This window comes from Syngnathus scovelli, chromosome 6 (genome assembly GCF_024217435.2).
Source record: "Syngnathus scovelli strain Florida chromosome 6, RoL_Ssco_1.2, whole genome shotgun sequence".
In the NCBI taxonomy this organism is placed as follows: Eukaryota; Metazoa; Chordata; class Actinopteri; order Syngnathiformes; family Syngnathidae; genus Syngnathus; species Syngnathus scovelli.
The window spans coordinates 9,659,751-9,681,189 of NC_090852.1; the positions used below are offsets into that span (position 1 = coordinate 9,659,751).

General features: G+C 43.5%; 2 protein-coding genes across 5 annotated transcripts in view; both read right to left on the reverse strand.

Moving 5' to 3' along the window:
* tigara (TP53 induced glycolysis regulatory phosphatase a) overlaps positions 1 to 2,121 on the reverse strand; it is a 46,234-nt gene extending 44,113 nt beyond the window's left edge. The window contains exons 1-3 of the mRNA XM_049722776.2: positions 1,935 to 2,121; positions 1,217 to 1,254; positions 1,020 to 1,141 (exon numbers count right to left, since the gene is read on the reverse strand). Coding sequence (XP_049578733.2) covers positions 1,020 to 1,141; positions 1,217 to 1,254; positions 1,935 to 2,011 — 237 coding nt within the window. The 5' untranslated portion in view covers positions 2,012 to 2,121. The remainder of the gene's footprint in view (positions 1 to 1,019; positions 1,142 to 1,216; positions 1,255 to 1,934) is intronic.
* A 639-nt stretch (positions 2,122 to 2,760) lies between these two features.
* The window catches only part of ccnd2a (cyclin D2, a), a 126,297-nt gene continuing 107,618 nt past the window's right edge, over positions 2,761 to 21,439 (reverse strand). For all 4 annotated transcript variants that reach the window (XM_049722767.1, XM_049722768.1, XM_068651086.1 and 1 more), the window contains 4 exons: positions 20,787 to 21,002; positions 18,245 to 18,404; positions 10,864 to 11,012; positions 2,761 to 6,443 (listed from right to left, as the gene is read on the reverse strand). In XM_049722767.1, coding sequence (XP_049578724.1) covers positions 6,270 to 6,443; positions 10,864 to 11,012; positions 18,245 to 18,404; positions 20,787 to 21,002 — 699 coding nt within the window. In that variant the 3' untranslated portion in view covers positions 2,761 to 6,269. The remainder of the gene's footprint in view (positions 6,444 to 10,863; positions 11,013 to 18,244; positions 18,405 to 20,786; positions 21,003 to 21,439) is intronic.

Sequence of the window (21,439 nt, forward strand, 5' to 3'; positions counted from 1 at the left end):
CAGGTAAACCGGAAGTGACCCCAAATCAAACCGGAAGTGACCCCAAATCAAACCGGAAGTGACCTTTTTCAACCGGAAGTGACCTTTTTCAACCGGAAGTGACCCCAAATAAACCGGAAGTGACCTCAGCTGGACCGGAAGTGCCTCTAATCAAACCGGAAGTGACCCAAATCAAACCGGAAATGACCATATTTCAACATTAAGTGCCCTAAATACCTACATTTGCGCTAACTTTTGCAAATTTTGCCCGATTAAACCCATTTCAACATTTTAACCCCAAAAGTGAACCTCCTGAAGCTGTTTTTTTCCTTTTGTTCCAAATTTCAAAAAATTTTGGTGCAATTTTTTTTCTTTTAATTCCCATTCATTCTCTATTAGGATTCAAGATTTGCTCTAACTTCTACATTTTTTAACCGATTCAACTTGTTCCAACTTTGAACTGTTCTTCTTTTGCCTTCCTATTCCACAACTACCCACTTACCAAAAATTCTCTACAATTTTGTTTTTCTAATCTAATTTCTACATTTTTCAACTTATTCAACCCATTCGACCTTTCAACTGTTCATCATTTTCCTACCTATTCCACAACTTCCCACTTACCCAAAATTCCAAATTTTCAATTTTGTAACTCACACCCAATTTTCCCAAATTTCCTTTTTCCCTTGTAATTTCTACATTTTTCAACCGATTCAACTCTTTTCAACATCATTCTGCAACATTCCCCAAGTATTTATTCAACCTCTTCACCTTCACACGCAATTTCTTCAGGAATTGCAAATTCTAGTTTTCATTTGATATAATTTTATTTGATACTTTTCTTGAGAAGGAATGAAATGTTAAAATGTGACTTAATAACAGTTTTATGAAAGTGACAATCTTGACTCAATATTTTCCACCATAAGGAACAAATCGACAAAACAGCATCGCATATCAGACTGTTTGACCTTTGTTTCCAGTGAGTCGTTTCTCCAATTGTAAGAAGACTTTTTTCTCTCGCTTTCTTATTGTGAATATCAAACCTGTCGCGCTCGCATCATGTCACTGACAAACAGGTTGGAGAACTTGACATCTTTCAGGTAGCGACCTGCAGATTCGGCCTGCTGCAGCCCCTCCTCAGACAGTGGACAGTCTATGGCCTGGCCTGGATTTCAAGACAGACGGAAAACAATGAAACTGATTTGCAACCACATTTTTTTTTTTTTAAAGAACACCTTACCTTGTAGCAGGCCATCTTTATTATACTGGGTTTCTCCACTGGTGGAAATACATGGTTATAATTATTATTTTATCGAACACATATCAGGAAAGTAAATAGCTACGATCGTACTGACATATGACATTACGAGGTTTTGAATCAAGGCAAGGTTTCTTGCCCAGAAGCATTGTTACAAATACTCTATCAAGTAAGCTATCGGCTATTATAATTGAAAAATGCGTAAAAAAAATTAAGACATGCAACACACTAAAAGTGCACAGATCATTAAACTTCCATTCGATTGAATTATATTAATAACTTAGGACTGTTTTCCATACAAATAATTACTATACATTTACTATACGGCCCCCTCATCGTGTTGGCTCGTTATGTGCAAGATTGCGCTCCGATTTAGAGCAAACTGGATTGCAGCTGCACAGACAACACACCGAATTATGGTTTCATGCAACGAAACATGGTGTGCATGGTTTTAAAGTGGGTAACATTCGTTCTGTTTATAGCAACGTGCTATCAACTGCTTCCACATCTATTTAGGGCGAAGTGGATCCTGAGATACCGCTTTGCTTGTCACTCTGTCATACTGCAGTTTCCCTGAACAATCAACTAAATACATTTGTCGCTAATGCTAACACCATGGGTTAGCAATCCTTCCTTTACATGTCAGATTTGCTGGCTCACAGCTATGATGTCAATGCGAGCTGCTGCAGCAGACACTTACTGTCGAACAAATGTCAAGCCGAATGTTAGTGCCGTCATTTCCCGGATAAGGTCAACAGAGCAAAAAGCCCTCCGCATCAATTATCAGCTGCTTTCGACGCCACTTGACTGAGGTTCACAGGCACACAAAAATGTCGACCGCTCTACTTCCCCGGTTCGATGAATGTCAAGCATATTGTTGTTAATATGGACGCAAGTCTTTTTTTTTGTGGAGAGCGTCCATTTTAGCACAATTACGGTAAAGACCGCGCTTCTGCGTTTAGGTTTCTGAAATTGTGAATGTTCATTCACAAGTGATCCATTGTTACTTTTAGTCGTATAAGTAATAAATAAATAATTAATAAACAAATAATCGTAATAATAATAGTAGTCATAAATGGATGGATAGAGAATGAATGGATTGATAATCAACATCATCATCCATGGTGGGCCAAAAGTAATCATCCATCCATTATCTGAATCGCCTATCCTCACGCGAGTCGTGGGTGCGCTGGAACCTATCCCAGCTGGCTTTGGACAGTAAGTGGGAATGCCTGCATTGGTTGCCAGACCATAGACAACCATCGACACAATAACACCCACGAGCAATTTTAAGTGGTCAATCGATCTACCATGCATGTTTTTGGGATGTGGGAGAAAACTGGAGTACTCGGAGGAAACCCACGCAGGCACGGGGACAACATGCAAACTCCGCACAGGAAGGCCGGAGCCGGAATCGAACCCTGCACCTGAATTTTGCAGTGCTGTATGATGCTCCCCATTGCAGACTGCTCTAATAAACCTTTGTGAATAGGAAACAAGGCAAGAAAAAGAACAGTGAGCTGATGTGGTGTCACACCCTTTAAAGCAGAAGTTTATTGAACAGAAGTTGTGCAACAGACATTTGAGGTACATGATATGGGTTCTAGTGGGGAGGGGAGGCGAGTCAAAGGGAAATGTGCTCCATTCAAACTTCCAGATATCACAATATTTATGGGTCAAAATGACAGGTGTAATTCCCTCACTCACTCACACATACACACGCACATGATCTCAGACCAAAATACCTCATTCCCACATTGGGAATCGGACATTCAGGGCAATTATGACTGAATAAAGCAACAAGTGTACTTTGGCCATCATAGGAATGCTGTTGTAGCCTCTGTCACCCACAACATGTCAGATGTAGCACCAACATGAGCAAAATATGCTAGAACACCCCCAGAAATGTTCCGACCCCCCCCCCCTCTCCAGTATGTCCATGTGAATGCCAAACAGCGATGCACCCACAAAATGCTAATTAGTTGCTTACTATTCTATTCCAGGTTCCCTAAGTGCAGAGGTACTGATGATGGATTGGTTTATTTGTATGCTTTTTTTTCCTTTTGAATGTAGCCGGTAATCCTGAGGTATAGGATATATACCAACCGATGCAGAATGTGACTGAAGAAAAGAAGCAAAATAGATTCAAAAAGGGGGTAAAGGAGACATGCTATCTAAGCAAAATGTCAAACTGTACAAAGAACATTTCCAGTCGAATACTCATTTCATGTTCTTCTATCACCTTCTACTTCGTTTTTCTGAATTTATCTCTTAAGCAGTAAAATAATTATATTATAATACAAATGTTTATAAAATAGCAGCACACTCAAGTGACACATCACAACTCTGTAATGTTATTTTGTATAAATGAAACAAATTCATAGCTTTTAGCAGCGCAAAAAGACAACAATAACTCAATAAAAATATTGACTTTTTTTTCTTGATGTCTTCACACCTCCTCTGTCCTCTCTTCACTTTGGAATACAGTATCTCTAAATCTTAGAAAAAACCCTTTTGTGAGTCTGGTCACCCCATAAAATATATCAAACACAAATTGAAAGTGTGGTCTCAATATATAACACACGCAACAAGACATTGCAGGAAAGACATTAAGTTTGGGTGAGAGCTTACATCCGGCAGAGGCAAAATGAAGGAGGGCAATTATCGAAAACTCAATGTTTTGGCAAATCAAGTAGCCAAAATTAAAACAAAACAAACAAACAAACAAAAAATCCCCGCATTATCTTCAGTCTGACAACCAACAATGTCGTTCATGAAAAAAAAAAAAACTAAACTCAAGCACACGTGAAAGTCCAAAAAGAAGAACACGGTTGTGTCTCTCTGCCCGATGAACCCCCTCGTCGATTATTCGAAGCAGCAAAGCTCAAAGAGGACTGAATGACACGCAGCACAGCCTGACACAATGTTGTCGAACATTTCTGCAATTTCAAGCCAGCACCATAAAAAGTGAACAGCCATTAAAACACACATCATTGTGGTGGTTTGGAAACTAAAACAAAACAAAAGTCATTGGCCTCTGAAGAACATGTGCAAATATTGGATGTTACGATCACCCGAGCGCCGCCCTGTGAGACATGACTGTGGCTGTGATGCAGATAAATAGAAAGAAATATTCAAGTACAAAAAAAAAAAAAAAAAAATCTTGACAGTGTAAAGGAAAGCCACAGATGAGGGAACTGTGTGTCTTGGCCTTTTGTTTTTTGTTCCAATCCTTGGAAATGGACAGGCTCCTTGGATCAAGTTGGTCTTTGCTTGAATAGGAATGTTCGCTTTGATTGGAATGTCCAGTTTTATGTGACTCTTGCTTGACATAGGGGGGGTGATTGGGAAACCAGCCCTACAAAGTAAACCAAAGGCTAAAAATAAAAAGTAAAATTAAAAACAAACACCCACCCACCCACGTCCAAATCACCACCAATTCATTTTGATGTTTCTCCTGGGGAGTATGTTCTCAAAGTGCTTTGCCATTGAAATCATATAGGGAGCCGAACACAACCATACAAGGGACTCCAGATGCATTGACAATAGTTTGTACTCCTCCAAGCAACAAAAAGGGAAACTCATCCTCATATGATCTGGCGGTTTTAGTTCCTCATTTAGCATCCATCTAAATTGAACCTGGTGCATTTTTCATTCCAACTCAATTATCTATGTATAGTAAATCTCCATAAAGAGAATTTTAAGTCGACCCAGTCACTCTGTTCTCCAACCTCTATTGGGTGTTGTACTCATCATTCAGCCATTGGCTGTACGTCAGCAATACGCTCCCTCCCGCCTTCCCACACTCCTTCGATTCATCCAGCCCAACTGTCTTTTACCATTCTTCCCGCACCCTGTCGCCTCCCTTCTCACAGGAGTTTCCCGTCCTCCTGTCTTTGAGGCATTGTCCTCTCCGCCGCTCAACTGTGCTCTTAACTGTGCTCGTGTTGGAGAGTTGGGCACTCCAAACCCCTTCTTTGACTAAACACGCGCAACATTGTAACACAATATGTGGTCATATAATCATTAACAGAATGGCAGTAATAAAACAACCGCCTCGCATGACCTGTGAGGCTGAGGTTCTCCAAGACTTTAGACACGTGCTCTGAGTGAAGTGAAGGTTCCTTCGCTCACTCGCTCGCCGTCTCATTCATGGTCCATGCAGCAGTTTATTGCTGGCCAACAAGAGACCTAGATACACTGCCAATGAATGAAGGCAGTGACATAGCATAGATGCCCTGTTATACTGATAGACAAAGTATGTATGTAACCTTGGCCTGCTCCATCGTCTTCGAACATTGTAAGTGCCTCGCGCCTTAGAATGTTTACTGCTAATTTAGATACAGGATCCCATTCAGACTGCACACACACATGCGCACACATACAAGCAGCCTGACAAAGGAGCTTATTGATCTTGACTACTCAAAATATGTCAAATAATATTATTACGACTAATAATAATTACTACGGCTAATAATGATGATTCAAATGATCCTGTCTCACCCCTAGATTTGGGACCCACCAACGTTACGCATACTTTTCTCAAGGCTTTCTCGCCACATCTCACTGATGGTCAGATCAGATGATAACATGAATATATATCAATAGCGAGTGAGGAAGAAAAAAAAGAAAAGCAAAAACTAAGCACATACTTTGATCCCACGTATGCAACTTTCTGCCAACCAGCTATAGTTACAATATAACTTAATGATCATTCTATACAATCAAAGGCAGAATGCAAATATGATTGCTTTCTCTTCTGTGTATCCAAGGCACAACGGAGCATCATCGTGCCCTGAATCTGTTGCTTTTAGATGAAAAAAAATCTAGATTTTGTGGGCAGGCGTTTTTTTTTTTTCTCTTGAAGAACAGAAAAATCTACAAAAAACTAGCAAACATTGTTCTTTTTCTTTTAAAGGGCTTGTGTTTTTAGCATTTTGTTTTTTTGTTCTTTTTTTCTGCTTTTAAGAAAGTTTTTTTCATGATTCATATTTTTTGTCATTGTAAATCCTGCGCAATGGGGCCCTCTTGTGGTTCACAAGTTGATGTCACGGACGTCTGTCGGGGTGGAGGACTGATCCAGCTCATCCAGGCCTTTACTGCTTGGGCCTCTCTGGCTCTGCTGCTGCTGTTGCTGCTGCTTCCGGCCTTCGCGCAGACTGCTCTCTAACACACGCTCAATCTGCTCTTGGCACTCTTTGAGAACATCCTGCAATGTCACAAGAGACACACACAACTTTAAGACGCTGTTGACTGACCATGTCTATGACAGGTTACTAGAAGCAGGAACCACCTAATTCAGTTTAAAATATGGCAGACTCATTTGTCTTCCAATCAATCAGATCCAGATTAATATGGCTGGCAGAAACCATTTGACTTGAACTCATCTTATTTCCAAGTTGTTGAACATGAGTTTTAAGTATAGTTGCTCAAGATGATGATGATTATTCGTATAACTGCAGCTGATCCGTTTTATGTTGTAATAGCAGTGTTCACCATTAGATGGAAGACTTTGCTCAAGAGCACCTCCAACCCCAAAACTGTACTTCTTCACCAAAAAAGAAGAGCGAGCAGGTCCTGGCCCAAAAACCAGGGCAAAATTCGGATGTCTTCCAGGTAATCAGGAAGCAGATTATATACACAAGTGTAACTGCCTAGTTTATATAGTGATGCTATCGGGCCTGAAAGATTTCAACTTCAGACAGCAGAAACAGGTGGACTGGAAACCAAAGATGTAGCATTCCAAACTGTTCAGTGCAAAGCAGCTATTGTGCCAGTGTTGCCCAGGGAGAAAATGAGCCCCCACAACTATCTTTGTGAATGACAAGAATTTGGGGGGGGCCAGTATGCCAGACGTTTTAAATGGCCACGAACTTCCTGGCAACTCCCACTAGCAGTGAGGCTGAGGGGCAGACCCGAGCATTACGTCAGCCCACGCCAGTTCCTCAGTCATTCCCAAGCGCAGAGAAAACAAAGGTAGCCTTGACGACGATGTCTGAAAACACAGGTAGGACCAAAGTTATGTTAATTACATCCACCTCCTGTGGGAGCACAAAGAGGGTGCCTTTTTAACGAGAGCCAGTCCTTGTGCCTGCCTGCCTGCCGGGGATCCATGGGAGACCCGAGCGGCTCGCCTTTCAGCATCAAAGGCGCTCGGGCAATGTGAGAATCCACCTGGGAGAGGGGCCTCTCAACAGCACTGTGCCCTCATATGCTTCTGTGATGCCTGGTCCACAGTGGGGACGGATGGGGGAGAGAGAGGGGCTGGTATCGTTGAAAAGATTGTTAGCAGAAGAATCCCACAGATGTTGAATTGACGGTGCTGCAGGAAAATTTGCTCACAATTGAGTGCGCTAATGGAGAACCTTCTGATACTGTAACAAAAAAAGTTCCATGTGTTCATTGTACCTAATGGAGTGATGGCTCAAAGGGCAACACAAAGCTGTACCTAATTTAAACCTGAAAAGCCAGTGTTATAGTTTTAGATGCCATCAGGCCAAGAAGGAACAAGACATAATTCAGACCAGAGTTGCTCTTCAGGAGCTGCAAGGCTCACTGACAAAAGGTCAGCGGTCAAACAGCACAAGAGATCACAGGCTAAACATGCATGAGACATGTTTCCGAATTGTAGTCCTGCCTATTGATTTTTTTTCCTTGTTGCAGATTTAGGGTCATCTTGAAGTAATTGCCGCTACAAAATCTTATCGCTTCAACAGCGCTGCTTAGAATCCGAAAATGTGGATTTGATTTTCCTCAGACATGAGGGTAACTCAACTAGCGAGCATCCTCTAGGGTGGCCAGACCCTAACGTGGGCGTGTGCACCCACCAATATGAACCCCCACTTGGTCATAAAAATCTCAATTCCTGTGAGAACATTAAGCAAAGCTCTAAACATGTAAAGCGACTGCCTGTGTTCTACCGCAAGAATGCATGCCTTCACTTCTAATAAGACACTCTCACAGTCTCTGCAGCGCTTGAGAGCGGCAACTCCGACGACTTGCCAAGCCTTAAAGGTTTCATTTGAGAAAGTTTAATGACTTCAGCGTGTGACTACTGGAAACATTAGTAGCTTTCAGGGAAGACCAAGAGTGAGCAAGGCTATTGCAGACAGAGCGCTTTAGCGAAGCATCTTTGTGGCGCTGCCTCAACCTGGACAGCACATGATGGTGTCGTAGTCCCGCCATGTTGTTACGACGGCCCTCCCACCTCAAGCGTTCATCATATTGCAACAATCTGTCTGTGTGACAGGCAAGCACATTATTCTTGGGCGGCCTCTGTGGCATGAGTCGCAGGGGGAAGTCGTGCAGACAGACAAAACCAAAAGGAAGAAATGTGTAAAGCCATGGAATGTGTTTCAAGTGCCGATTGTACCGCACAAAGCTAGCTGGATGGTCAGAGCTGGAGCGAGCACACACAACAGACGACGCACTTATCTCAAGAATCTTCCAGAAAGAGGCTGACGGTGTAAATCCCAAGTATAGAAAATGCCATCGTTCTTTTTTCTGTGGCCCAAAACAGCTCATTTTGTCAAGCACTGATCTTCCAAAATAAACACATTTCACTCGCTGTGGAGTCAGCCATTCTGCAACTCATATAAGAGGATTTTAAACTATAGCTTTAAAACAGGAGGAAAAAGAGAAATAGTCAAATTTAAATGAGTGACTGTGGGATGAAGCTATTTATGATCATGTGCGTATGTCTCCAAAAGTTCACAAACTGCAAAGTTATTGGGTTGGGGGAGTTAGTTGCAGAGGAAAGTTGATGTCCCTTAGATCACAAATGAATTCCACTTTTACAAGCGCATTCAGCCACAATTGGCAGCGCTCTTGCACATCGTTGAAAGGGGGGGGGGGCGTGGATGCCCCTCAAGATGCTCATAGGCCCTGCCCTCTGCGCTATGCAATTATTGATGTCATTTTTTTAATAACACAACAGATTATTTGTTTGATCATAGCTTCTTTTATATCGCTTTCTTGATACTATCGGAAGCACAGTTTAGGAATACCGGTGTGTGTGTGTGTGTCATGACACACATTTTCCCAGCAGCCCAAGGTGATGACTGGGCCTTGTCACATTTCTATTGGAAAACCGCAGCTCGTGGATAGCGCAGATGCCAGCAGGGTGCCAGGAGAGGGTGGCCTCGTCCAAGATGCCATTGGCAAGAGCGGCAACGTTGGCAGAACTTTCCCCTCACATTTGTCCTGGCTGTTGAACTAACTTTAGCGATACCCTCTTGCAAATACAAATACAGAAAGTTATGTGTAGGTTTGGAGTGTGGTTCAAACCAGCATCCTGGTGACTGCAGTCCAAATTGTCATCCTTCGCTGTGGCATCGGATGATGACACAGAGCAACTTTTGAGAACAATCTCTGTGACCGTGTCAACGACTTCATGGGAGTGCTTCCAAAACAAATACGCAACACATTTGCGTACATTCACATTTCTTGGAGCTGTGTCCCACTAGCGGTGGTCTGATACAAGTTCACCAGTAATTTTACAAACCAAAACATACCCAATATGTTTACTTTTTGGCTGGCTTCTAAGCAGTTTATAGTTAAGTCCCTCATATATGTTGAGTTAGGAAAGGTGCCCTCTGCTTCGCCTCCAGCCTGCGCTGCAAAGCACGGCTTGTCTGGATCCAGGAATGTAGGGGAGTTGATCATAGAGCCATGGAGCGACTTAATTCCCTCAAGTCCTGAACCGTGCAGTTTAAACACACTGAGGTCCTGTGCTGCTCGGGCTATTTGTTTTTCCTTCGCTGGTGAGCAGGACTTCACACAGCACACGCCAGAGGGAGCTATGCTTTTCCAGCCAAGATGGAGCAAAAGGAAGAGGCGGGAGAGGCTTGACTGTCACCATGCAAGCCTGATGGTCCCCCCCACCTCCTCCTTAGATGTCTTTTGGGACGGGATTTAACAAAGTGCCGTCGGGGGCGACAGCTATCGGCCCCCTGTGTAGTGAGCACACAGAAATTCTTGTTCCAACTAAGTCAACTAGTGCAAACCAAACACCACCATTCTTGAAGCACTTGATTCAGGCTCGAGATGCTTCTCTGCAACTTTGGTCTCAGCAAATTGGATGGGTCAATTTTAGAACACCCATTTACATTAATTTGGACTTCCAATGCTGCATTTTGTTAAGTACAAATGCGATAAAGCACGGTGAGACTGAGACTTCCAGCTGTATGATGAATGCCAGGTGTCGCAAAAGGTCCTGCTGCTGTTTGGACTTGTCTTACCCGCCACAGCGACATTCCCAAGATTGTTTATATGAGGAGGCCCTACTCGAACAAAAACCTGCCACTTGCTAACTAGTCAGGTTTGTGACAAACATACAAGAAACAAATGTTCTCTTAATTTGATTAGATGAATCACAAAATCTCTACGTAGTCAATTGCCAGGGCTAAGAAACTATATCCAATCCAAAATAATAGGAACTCCAGCTATGATGCTGCTTTGTTGAATTACACACACTACACTATTACATTATGTTGTATTTACATCACAGTGTGAGTGTGGTCTAATTGCATTAGCTGGTCAGATGTCTGTTTATGCAATTTTCCCAAACACAGGTATACATGGGCAAAGAGAAAATGGGACTAAAACAAGTTTTTTAAACATAAACTCACCACTTCTGTGTTTGTGATTTTGGCCAGCAGGTCTGTCAGACTGTCCCCCCATTGGGACGGGTTCACTGAGTCCAGCTGTAAGCCGCAGATTGCGGCCCCCACACTACCTGTGGCAATCATGGATGGAGGGTACATGGCGAATCTGAAATCTGTTGGAGAGGACAAAAGCTAATTCAGTAAACGTGGGAGTGATGCTGCTATTTGAGTGTGTGTGTGTGTGTGTGTGTGTGTGTGTGTGCGCACGCACCCAAGACAGATTTATAAAAAAAATCTGTATTTCATAACTTATTTGAGATCTTGGACCCTAACGCCCCAAATCAAGCGTTTAAGCATTTAAAGGTTGAACTTCAACCTGACATTATTGAAAACAGACTGGTGTTTTTTTAGGGCACATAGAATGATAGCTTGAAAAATATTAGGCTTCCTGGTGGGTAACTTTTCTGGAGCCAAAAGTTTTGAGTAAGTTGTAGAAAAAGAAGCGTGCACTAAGATTTAAATAACCATTTCATAATTCCTGGTTTTGATTAATAACTCCACAAAAAAATACAGACGTGAGACATTGCTGTATGATTTTGTAATTTAGCAGTCAGTTGATAAATAATCCTTCCACTACGCACAGCCTGAACGTAGCGCTCGCTAATGACCAGCAGTCTGGATAATGAGGGTTCACTTGGCTTGTGAAGGAGCTGAAAAGCAGCCGCCCGCCCTCCCCCCTTCCCTCCGTCCCCCGCCTCCCTTTTCCCCAGGCCGGCCCCTTTTCTTCCATCTCCTGAGTAAATCGTGTGCTCGCTGAAAAAGCCCCATAGCGCTTGGAAAGGGAGGAATAAAGAGGCTCAGTGCCTGTGCCAATGCTCACTGCTGTAGGTCCTTTTTCCACGTGTGGTCACAGGCGTGCGTCTCAAAGACCAATAACCTTGTTAGCTCCCCTCACTGTCATTCATAATGCAAATGAGACAGCTTGTGAACGGGCCAGAAGCCCGAAAAGGCAAGGCAACTGGCATACAGGCGTGAGGGAGGGGGGCACAAGAGAGAGAGAGAGATCGAAATAGAGAGACCAAGAATCACAATCTCTCACTCCCCTATTCTCTCTGTACGTCTTGCTCAACTCCTGCCTTTCTTTTTGGAAAGCACACGGTCCGCTCGGGGGCCACTGAATGACACACATGCCCCAGGCTTTGTCGCGGCAACAGGCGGTGGTTTACGTTGGCGGCCCTCCTATCTTTTAGCATATTAATAGAGTGGCGGGACAGCCAGAGGGAAGGCAGAAGAGTGTGACTCCATTGTCCGGAGTCATCACCTCATTTCACCCAATTGAGAGACACAGCAGTCATCCCCTGTGTGCCAGTAGCAATTCAGCGAGACGGGCCGGACAAAGAGTGTGGCCGGGCAGCGGGGCTGCGGGGCAGCGGGGCGCGGGGGGTCAACAGCATGAGGAAGATGAAGAAGGAGGGATGGACAGCGTGGCGACAAGGCCACGAGGAGAAAAGACGGGAAGGTGGTAGGCGTGGTGGGAGAGCGTCGGGGGGATTGACGTCTCTCCTGCGCATCACTCTCAAGTCTGTGGCCAAATCCTTGTGAGGTTTTGCAGGAAGAAAAGAGTTGCCCTCCAGTGACCCTCACCTCCCCTCCTTCCCCCACAAGCATGCCTCTGTTCCTGGGCCACCTATGGGCTGGGGCAGTGGGCAGCAGGGAGGGGGCAGAGGCAGCCTGCACATTACCATATTGCCATATTCAATAGCAAAGCCAACAGCATGCGATGGCTCTGAAGGAGATTTTTCTTCCTCCAGCTGGAATCAAAGAGGTGGGCCCTTTGATAGCTGTAAAGGCAGCCCCTCACTGCCTTTTTAACATGCGCAGCCAGGCGCTTTCTCATCGTGTGGGCTCAGTGTTGACAAATAAATGAACTTATTATACACCCCTGTGTTCGTGGCTGGGCCTCTGCCAAGCGGCCGATTTATTAAAGGCTACCTTGAGCCAAGAGGAAAGAGCACACAAAGACCCCTCGGCATTACATCACTGCTGTAATAGTACAACTTTCACCAGGGGGGTAAAAGGAGAAAGACATAGTACATGGATTTACACTATGTGAGTGCAGACTGACAAGCAAAGGGGGGGCTCACAGGGAAGGAATGCTATACGTGCACATACAGTACACGGACAGGTGGTGCAGATGTAGTTTTGTGGATGAGCAGGCTACTGCGAGTTGATTTCTCGCACTCAACACAAGACAACAACAAACAAGGCTGTGCGCGTGTACAGCCAATGCGGCCTGGTGGCGGCAGCACGCGGGGCGAAGAATGCTCGTATTTCAGGAGCCGCTCATTAATATTCTTGTTGAGGATAAACAGTGTATGGAGCCGAGTGGGGACGCACGCCTCCGATGGAAAGCTCTGTGTAAGCGGCGGCTGCCTGGTCTGGCCAGCGCGCCGCTCGCTCAGTGCCTTCAATGGCCCTTTCTCTCTCTGTCTGCAACTTCATCCTCTCTGGCCTCTGGTCACATTGAGTCTGCTGCCCTACATGGCACACTCCTTGCGGGTGGCTGCAATGTATGCACGTTCAACTTGTAAATTAATCTACACTGGAGAGTTGAACAGGAGCCATAAAAACTGGCAGAAAATCACGTCTCCTCTCCAACTCCATGTTTTTGTTTTTCCAAGGCAATAAATCAAGGTCCTGTATCGTATAGTGTGTATCGTGAAGAGTGTTTGGTAAAGGTGAAATTATTATTTTAGGAATGGTTAAGTCACTATTAACACTAATGCACCGTCATTCAAAACACTCGTCTTTCCTATAAATAAATACACGTTCCTATACTAAACAACACACACATGCACACCAGCAAACTTGTTGCATATGCATGTTGAACATCATGAACGTCTTTTTATGACTATCGCAAGACACTATTATTTAAAAAAAAAAAAAAGAAAGAAATGGTTCGGTCAAACACTGATGGCAACATCAGGAGCGACAAGGATACTTGGATGGGAGGACTCGATAGACACTAGGCAACGTGGCAAGGTCATGTCCATCTACTGTTTGTACAATTAACTAACTTCAGCGCACCGTTAAAGTATATAAATGACAGAATAATCAATTCAGCATCACTAGCACCAAGGTTAAACATGCAGACTTCAAATGAGGATGTTGACTTTTCAAACATGGCAATGAATGTAGCAGCATCCAGAGATAAATTCCCTTTGCGTTTTTGGCGTGAGTCAGATGGCCACAGGCTTTTGAGTGGGTTGCTCAGGACATGCCGCTGTGTGATTCACGTAGTGTGTCACACTTTTGGGTGCAGGCTACTTCCTGCTTCATCTGTTGCCAATGTGGCAGCACCGGACATGATCCCACATTTCAGGGATGTGAGGATAATTTGTGCGAGATGGTGGCTAATTTGTTCAGACTGACGCATCCAGTGCCAAGATTTTTTTATTTTTTTTTTCACGATAACAAATAGCAGTAAAGATTGTTTCATTGAGCACATCTGAGATGAATCATTCATTTGACCAATGTGATGAGCGTCTCCATGCCGACGCCATTCTGGTTCAGTGAGATTGGTATGAAAAGGGACATGAATCACTCAAAAATATTTGCACGGTTGCATAGAAATTGCATGGGCATATTTGCCCACAGTTTCACCATCTTGTGGAGCTAAAAGTTATCAATGGAAGAACCTTTGGACTTAAAATGAAAGCGAAACAGTCAACTTGATTTTACCTGGTTACGATTTGATACAGACACCATTTGAATTTGATTAGCTGCGCTGCAGTGCAATTATGCACTGTCTACTATTTCATTATAATGTTTATATTTATTGCTCTTTTGCTCTCAAAGAGAGAAGATCCAATGCCGAATTCGTATGTCCTGCGGGTTCAGTGGACTTTAAACAAGAGGGGGAAAGGAAAAGGGTGTCTTCCATTTAGTGAAACATTAGTTTTCCGCTGTAGAACTAACAAGTTAATGATCAAGTTACTTGTCCCATTCAAAACTTGAAGAGCTTGTCCTCTGCTACTTGAATCACAGGTACATCCCATCATGCAGTACAAAGTACTGTTTGTAATGGCAGATATGTGTTGCGTTTGATCAACATCTAAGACCATCTAAAGCATGGGCGTCAAACTTATTTTTGTCACGGGCCGCATCGTCGTCAGTTTCCTTCGGAGGGCCATTATGACTGTCATCGCCTTATATTATATACACAATAACTGGTTTTGAAATCAGAGACTAGTAAAAACTGTTCAAATATTTTAAAAAGATAAATGGTAATAAAAACTGCTAGTAATATCTCTATTTATTTTTTTTAAGTGAAGACAATTTGTAATTTTAGTATTGACACATGATGTTGACGCACAATTTGTCTTCGCGGGCCACATATAATGATGTGGCGGGCCGTATCTGGCCCCCGGGCCTTGAGTTTGATGGTAATGATCTAAAGCAGTGGTTCTTAACCTGGGTTCGATCGAACCCTAGGGGTTCGGTGAGTCGGCCTCAGGGGTTTGACAGAGCCTCCGCTGAGGAGGCCTGAACAAACCTGATTTATTGTGTAAATTCTGATTTACCAGTATGTAATTTGTTGTGAGTTCTTGCATGGTGTTGGTTTTGTTCTTTGAACAAGGTGATGTTCATGCATGGCTCATTTTGTGCACCAGTAAAAAACATCTATGTCTAGAATAAAAAAAAAAAAAAAAATCACTAACGAGGGGTTTGGTGAATGCGCATATGAAACTGGTGGGGTTCGGTACCTCCAACAAGGTTAAGAACCACTGATCTAAAGCATACGTACCATTACAGTAAAGGCTATTGGAGTGAAGATTAAACAAAAAGAGAGCATAATCCCTGCCAATATGGCTAAAAGACAAAGCTCATTAAGCACAGCAGACAGTTTGGGGTGCATCTGTCCGCCCCATGCATCCCGTCTATTCTCCCACTCTGGCCTGATTGAATAAGAATAGAGGAGGAAACTGGGAGTGCTTGGTGTGCGTGTGGAGGAATGGAGCCTTATAATCTCCCTTAATGAGCTTGTTTCTGGGCTGTTATCCGGCGGGCTGCCTGAGGGAAAGGCCGGTGTTTCCTATTAAGGGCCCCGCGGCGCTGACCCTCACATGGCTCTGCATATGAAATGTAAGGGCTGGGTCTTTTGTCTCCCCTCTCGCAGTCTTGAGCTGAGCCCCCCAAGCCATTTGCATAGTCCTGAATGGACCAGCCAGTGTTATTAATTAATACAGAGGCAGCCTACGCCACCTGACAAAAACCCACCGAGTGGCCTGAACGGAACCGTTTCATCAAAAGCAAGGAGCTACTAGGAAGGAGAGCGAGGCCTTCTTCTCCACTTGTCCTTTCTCCTCGTTCTCTTGCGATTTTATGCTCTTTCACTAGACGGGCAGCGGCGGTGGGATTTGCGGCGGCTGCTGGCTTGAATGAAACGGCAAGGCCACAGGTGACCTGCTGCAGACTGTCTTGCAAATGCAAATTTTCCTGAGAGCTCCCCTCCTCGAGCTGCGTCTTCAGCTCTTCAGCGCGGCTTGGAAGATGCCGCCGGGAAGATTCTCACCAGATAACGCAAGATTTACGTCTGGGAACACTGAGCAAAAAGGGTTTCGAATTCCCAGGAAAGCTTCAGTGCATCAAATTGTTGACTCACTTGCACTCTTCCCTTTCTGCGTCTTGCCCTCAATACTCTGTGTTTGCCGAGTGCATACATAAATAAATGGTCTGTTGCTAATCCAGCACTATCCGTCGACAGGCTCTCTCCGAAGACGCGATGTCAGGAGGACTCGGCTCGTAAATTCACTTCCACTCCCTCAATGAAGCCATTACGGACAAAGTGCACGCTGAGTCTTTCACAATGTTGCTTTGACAATAGATACTATTACTGACATGCTGTCATGACACAAGAATCTACATAACAGTGGGAGTCACTTGGTCCTTTTTTTTTTGCCCCCCCCCCATTATTCAGATTAACCCTTGCCTTTCTTCAATATTATATAAAAACAATGACTGTATTTTTCATTTTAAGTTGATGAAACTATACCTTGCTCTGAACTATGTCAGTAAATGGAACTATTTTCCAAGGGGGATGCAAGGTGCATTCCTGTCTGAGGTAACGTCAAACCTCATGCACCTCCTTCAACGCTAGCTACAGATCGGGTTAAAGGATGCGTGTCCCTCCTAGGACTCACTTGATGTATGCTCTTGTGGGTACAATCCAGCTCACAATAGACTGCCAAGCCTACACCCACGTCCATCACTTCACAACCCCGTGCTCCATGGGAATGCTCCTCAACCGAGCATTCCCGAAGCTTGGTTTGATGTGTCACTGGATGCTACTGACGAGTCTCCAAAACGCCGCCACATACCACACTGCGACATGACAGATGATCTAAGCTTCATTTGGGTTATTTTTCACATTGTAGCTTTTTGCATTTCACTGTTTGAAATGTGCTTGAAAGTAGCTTACGTCACTCCTAAAGCCATCATCAACTTGGCACACTTAAAACTTCAGTATGCTGGGGGGCCTCATTTTTCAACCACCCCGCACCTACAGCAGCACGAGTATGTATTTAAGTCGCAACTAGCCTACTAAACAGAGTAGTTAAGTCATCAATAAATATTTTCATGAAAATCAACTAGAAAGAAAAAAGCAATCTAAAGTGAAGCAGCGTGCCTTTTTTGCTGCGTGATGGCGTACTGCTGTACTTACTAGCTAATTGTGCACTGTTTGCACCATTCCAATTTCATATGTCTGGACCATCGTGAATCTGTGCTAGAAGTAGTAGCCAATGGAAACGCATCAATAGTGAGTAGAGTTGTGGTTAGCTGGGTACTGGAAAAGACCCCATCGTTGGATATACAGTGAACCTGTCTATTGCGGGGAATAATGTCCCACACCCACCTGCGACGGGCTAAAATCTGCAATACAGACAAACTTTTTTTTAATATATAGTTTAACCACTCCCAGACTCTTTTAAACACACTGAAACTTCTTAAAACACAGAAATTATGAAAACACACATTTTTATATCAATTGTAAAAATATTTGACGACAAGAAAAACGCAAGCTTAAAATGTATTAAAAAAAAAAAAAAAAAAAAAAAAAAGGTGTCGTGCATATGTGCATTTAAGAGGCAGGACCTGATGGAGTGAAATTATTTCAACGAGTCAGTGTGAGCTGTGGCTGAGAGCAGCTTTGCGTGAGTGCACTCATTGTATTTGTAATTGTCTGTTCTCCTGGCGTTCAATAGATGGCTGAGAAGTGCATCCACAAATGTACTTTAAATATCGCAAGCAAAGAAACAGTATACACTACTATGTAGTTTGCATCGGTTTTTCCAAAGTATGCAATATATCAATGAGCAAGCGTCTGTGGTTGATCATGACCTACCTGTGGCACAAAGGGCGATGAACGTCTGGACATGTTTGCGTATAAGAGTCAGTTTATCCTCAGGCAGCGGCAGCCTCCTCATTATGTGCTCGATAAAGTCGTTGGGCGTCACTGCTGCCAGGTTCCACTTCAACTTCCCCAACACCACCAGTTCCCATTCCTAAAGTAAAGGCGACACCAGCGGATTGTGGTAATGATGATGCAAAAATAAAAACACAAAAGGCCGAGGAGACGTTTAAATGTTTTATAGTTTTTGCAGAATCGATTGCATTTTTCACATTTTGTTTTCACTTTCATACAAAGTCTCCATTCAATTGCGACAATATTTTGTAGTCATTTTATGTACTTAATGTGGCCTCATATGACTTCCTTTTTCCGTTGAATTAACCCTCAGTTACCATACAGCCTTGTGAGCATGCCGTATGAATTCTGCCTAGCAACAATTAGTCATGCAAACATGTGATGTGTTTATGACCAAACAGCAATTCGATAGCTCTACTTTGATATGTTTGCCAGACAGTCAAAATTAAAACTTTTTTTTTTTTTTAAATAATAAATTAGTAATTGTTTGTGTTGCCACTACAATTTATTACAACATTGCCATCAAAGGAAACAAACAGTGAAAGGGATAGTTGTAGTTTCCATGGTACTTAGTTTACCTAAACCCACCAATTATTTTCATCAAAAAGTCATCTGGTGCAAATGACAATTATTTGCATGTTTTTTTTTTCAGCCTGACACAAGTAATGTCGCCAGCTCAGGTGACCTCACAAGTGTGTGCTCCCTCCCCACTTGTCTGTCTGGCATCTGGGACTTTCCTAAAGAGGCCCAGCAGAGGTTCCGCTGAGTGTGAGCGGAAGGGGGGGAGGAAGGCTGCGTATTGGGAAGAATCAGGATTTAATCTGTATTCAAACGTTGAAAGAAATGTAAAAAACACTCTTAAACAGATTTCCTCCCACATATAATACCATTAAATGTCATTTGGAAAATCTCAGAAAATCCACCATTGTCAAGCGCCAAACAGGCCTACAATTCAGATGTATAAATGCCTTGTAGCAGTACATTGAGCAGAGGAGACACATGCTGATGTCCCATGTGATGGGACATGACACTAGGTGTGGTGTTCTCCTGTCTTTGGGTGTATTGTTACTTTCACTTCCTAGAGCAGGAGGTGATTAACTTAAGAGTTGGTGACTAATTTAGGAAAACATTTAGTGGTTTGGTTCCGGACTACTGCCTTGTGACTGCAACCACGGATGCTGCTCATTTTCTCCCTGGGAGAGACAGCATGGTCTCAGTCATGAGATAATCCAATATGGCGACTGCTGAACCTGCATGTTTTTTTCCGCTAACCTTTTCAGATGTGCAATGTTCTACTTATGACATGCAATCCAAAGGAGCTGTGCCATTGTCGCAAATGATTACTTTTTTTAAATTAAGTAAAATTATTACCGTCATGTGAGCAACAAAATTATTTTATGCATTTAAGATGCAGCTGCACTAATCTGTGACCAAAAAAAAACAACCTTGCAACATAGCAGAGCTGAATGCTGAGTGTCAGGTCGGGCCCCACTTCCTTCTGCTACTGCCTTCCTCTGGTCACACCTTCTTTCTAACATTGCGGTTCCATTTGCAAGAAATTCTTACTAAAGATGAGGACCACAAAAAAAAAAAAAAAAAAAAAGAGAAGCAAGCGATCACATGCACTGAGCAGCTGATCTCTGTTTCCTGTATCTGCATGACAGCCAAAATACTGCCTTATACAGAAACACAGAGACTAAGCATCAGCAAACAAACAGCAGAGGGCTTCAAAAGTTAAAAGTTAGACATGCTGTTTGAAGGAGAGCACAGCTTTCACTTGCTGACCATATAGGTACGAGAACGGAACTGCCGGTCGCTTCGAGACCACCATTAGAAAATCAGGCCTCTTTCACAACATGGCTGGGATTGACTGTTGTTTACCGAGGAATGTTTATGTAACACTGCAGGGCTTCGTTATCAAATGTGAGACTGAGCCTAAGTAATTGCTTTGCGCAGGTGAAGGCAACTATCGCAGGCCTCCGCAAATAAACAATTGTTCTATCGCCCCGACGAGCATGGCAAACATACAAAACAGAACGAGCGTGAGATAACATGGCATCATGAGTGTGCGTCGTTGGGTATTTTTGGATGGAGGCTGAACTGTAAAAGGCAAACGGATTTCTCTGAGTCTCTCTCCCACTCTGACAGGAACAGAGTCAGAAGTTTGGCTGCTTTTCAAGATGACCTCGTTGCTCTGCGTGTGCAAATATTTGCCGCTAGATGGCGATGGAGACCATTAGACAGACTTTAAAGCCCATCCAAAGGGGGTCTTTACAGTAAGCAGCCCCTGTGGAACAATTCACCTGTGTGTGGCTTTTTGCGTTATATTAAAACATAGACTCAAGTGCGCCCTGGACTTTTTGGGAAGCGGGTAATTCAAAATGCCACGAAACAAAGGGGAAAAAAATGGAAGATTAAAAAGTTGGTGATGAGCAACTGATGACGTTTGAATGTTACTTACCAGCAGTTCCTGTGGTCTGATGGAGTTATCTGTGTAGATACAAAGTTTCTCTGCAGTTAATGGACGAGTCTCTTTCAATTTGGATGCAAGAAACATGCAAACCGCTCCCAGCAGTTGCAGGTTACACTTTTTGGTGGGGACGACTGCTAGAAATCTGTCTAAGTAGTTCATGGCCAGGGGAAAAACTTCTTCTTCGCACTTCTGCTCCTCACAAACCTAAACAGAGAGAGGACGAGGGGGAGAGAGCGAGCGAGAGAGACAGAGAGAGAGAGAGGGGGAGCGAGAGAGACAGAGAGCACTACAATAAATACAACATACAATAGAACAGCTTTCAATGACGTCTACTTTTATTCCCCAACACTTGAAAACATAAATAAGCTTTAAATGACATAGAAAAGCACATACAAATGGGATGACACTCAAAAGTTGGGGACCGGCCAAGAATTTGCGCTCGGTCCTGATCGGTTGCGACATCACATTTAATCGAAGTGATGATTACACAAAGCGCGAATTAAGTGTGAAACGCGTCAATAGCGTCACATTCCTGCAGTTCATTCACTAAGATATGAATTCTAGTCACAATCGAGCCCAGCCTGAAAACACCCCGCTTGTAGCGCAGCACGCGGAAACAACTTTTTCTTCATTCGTCATGT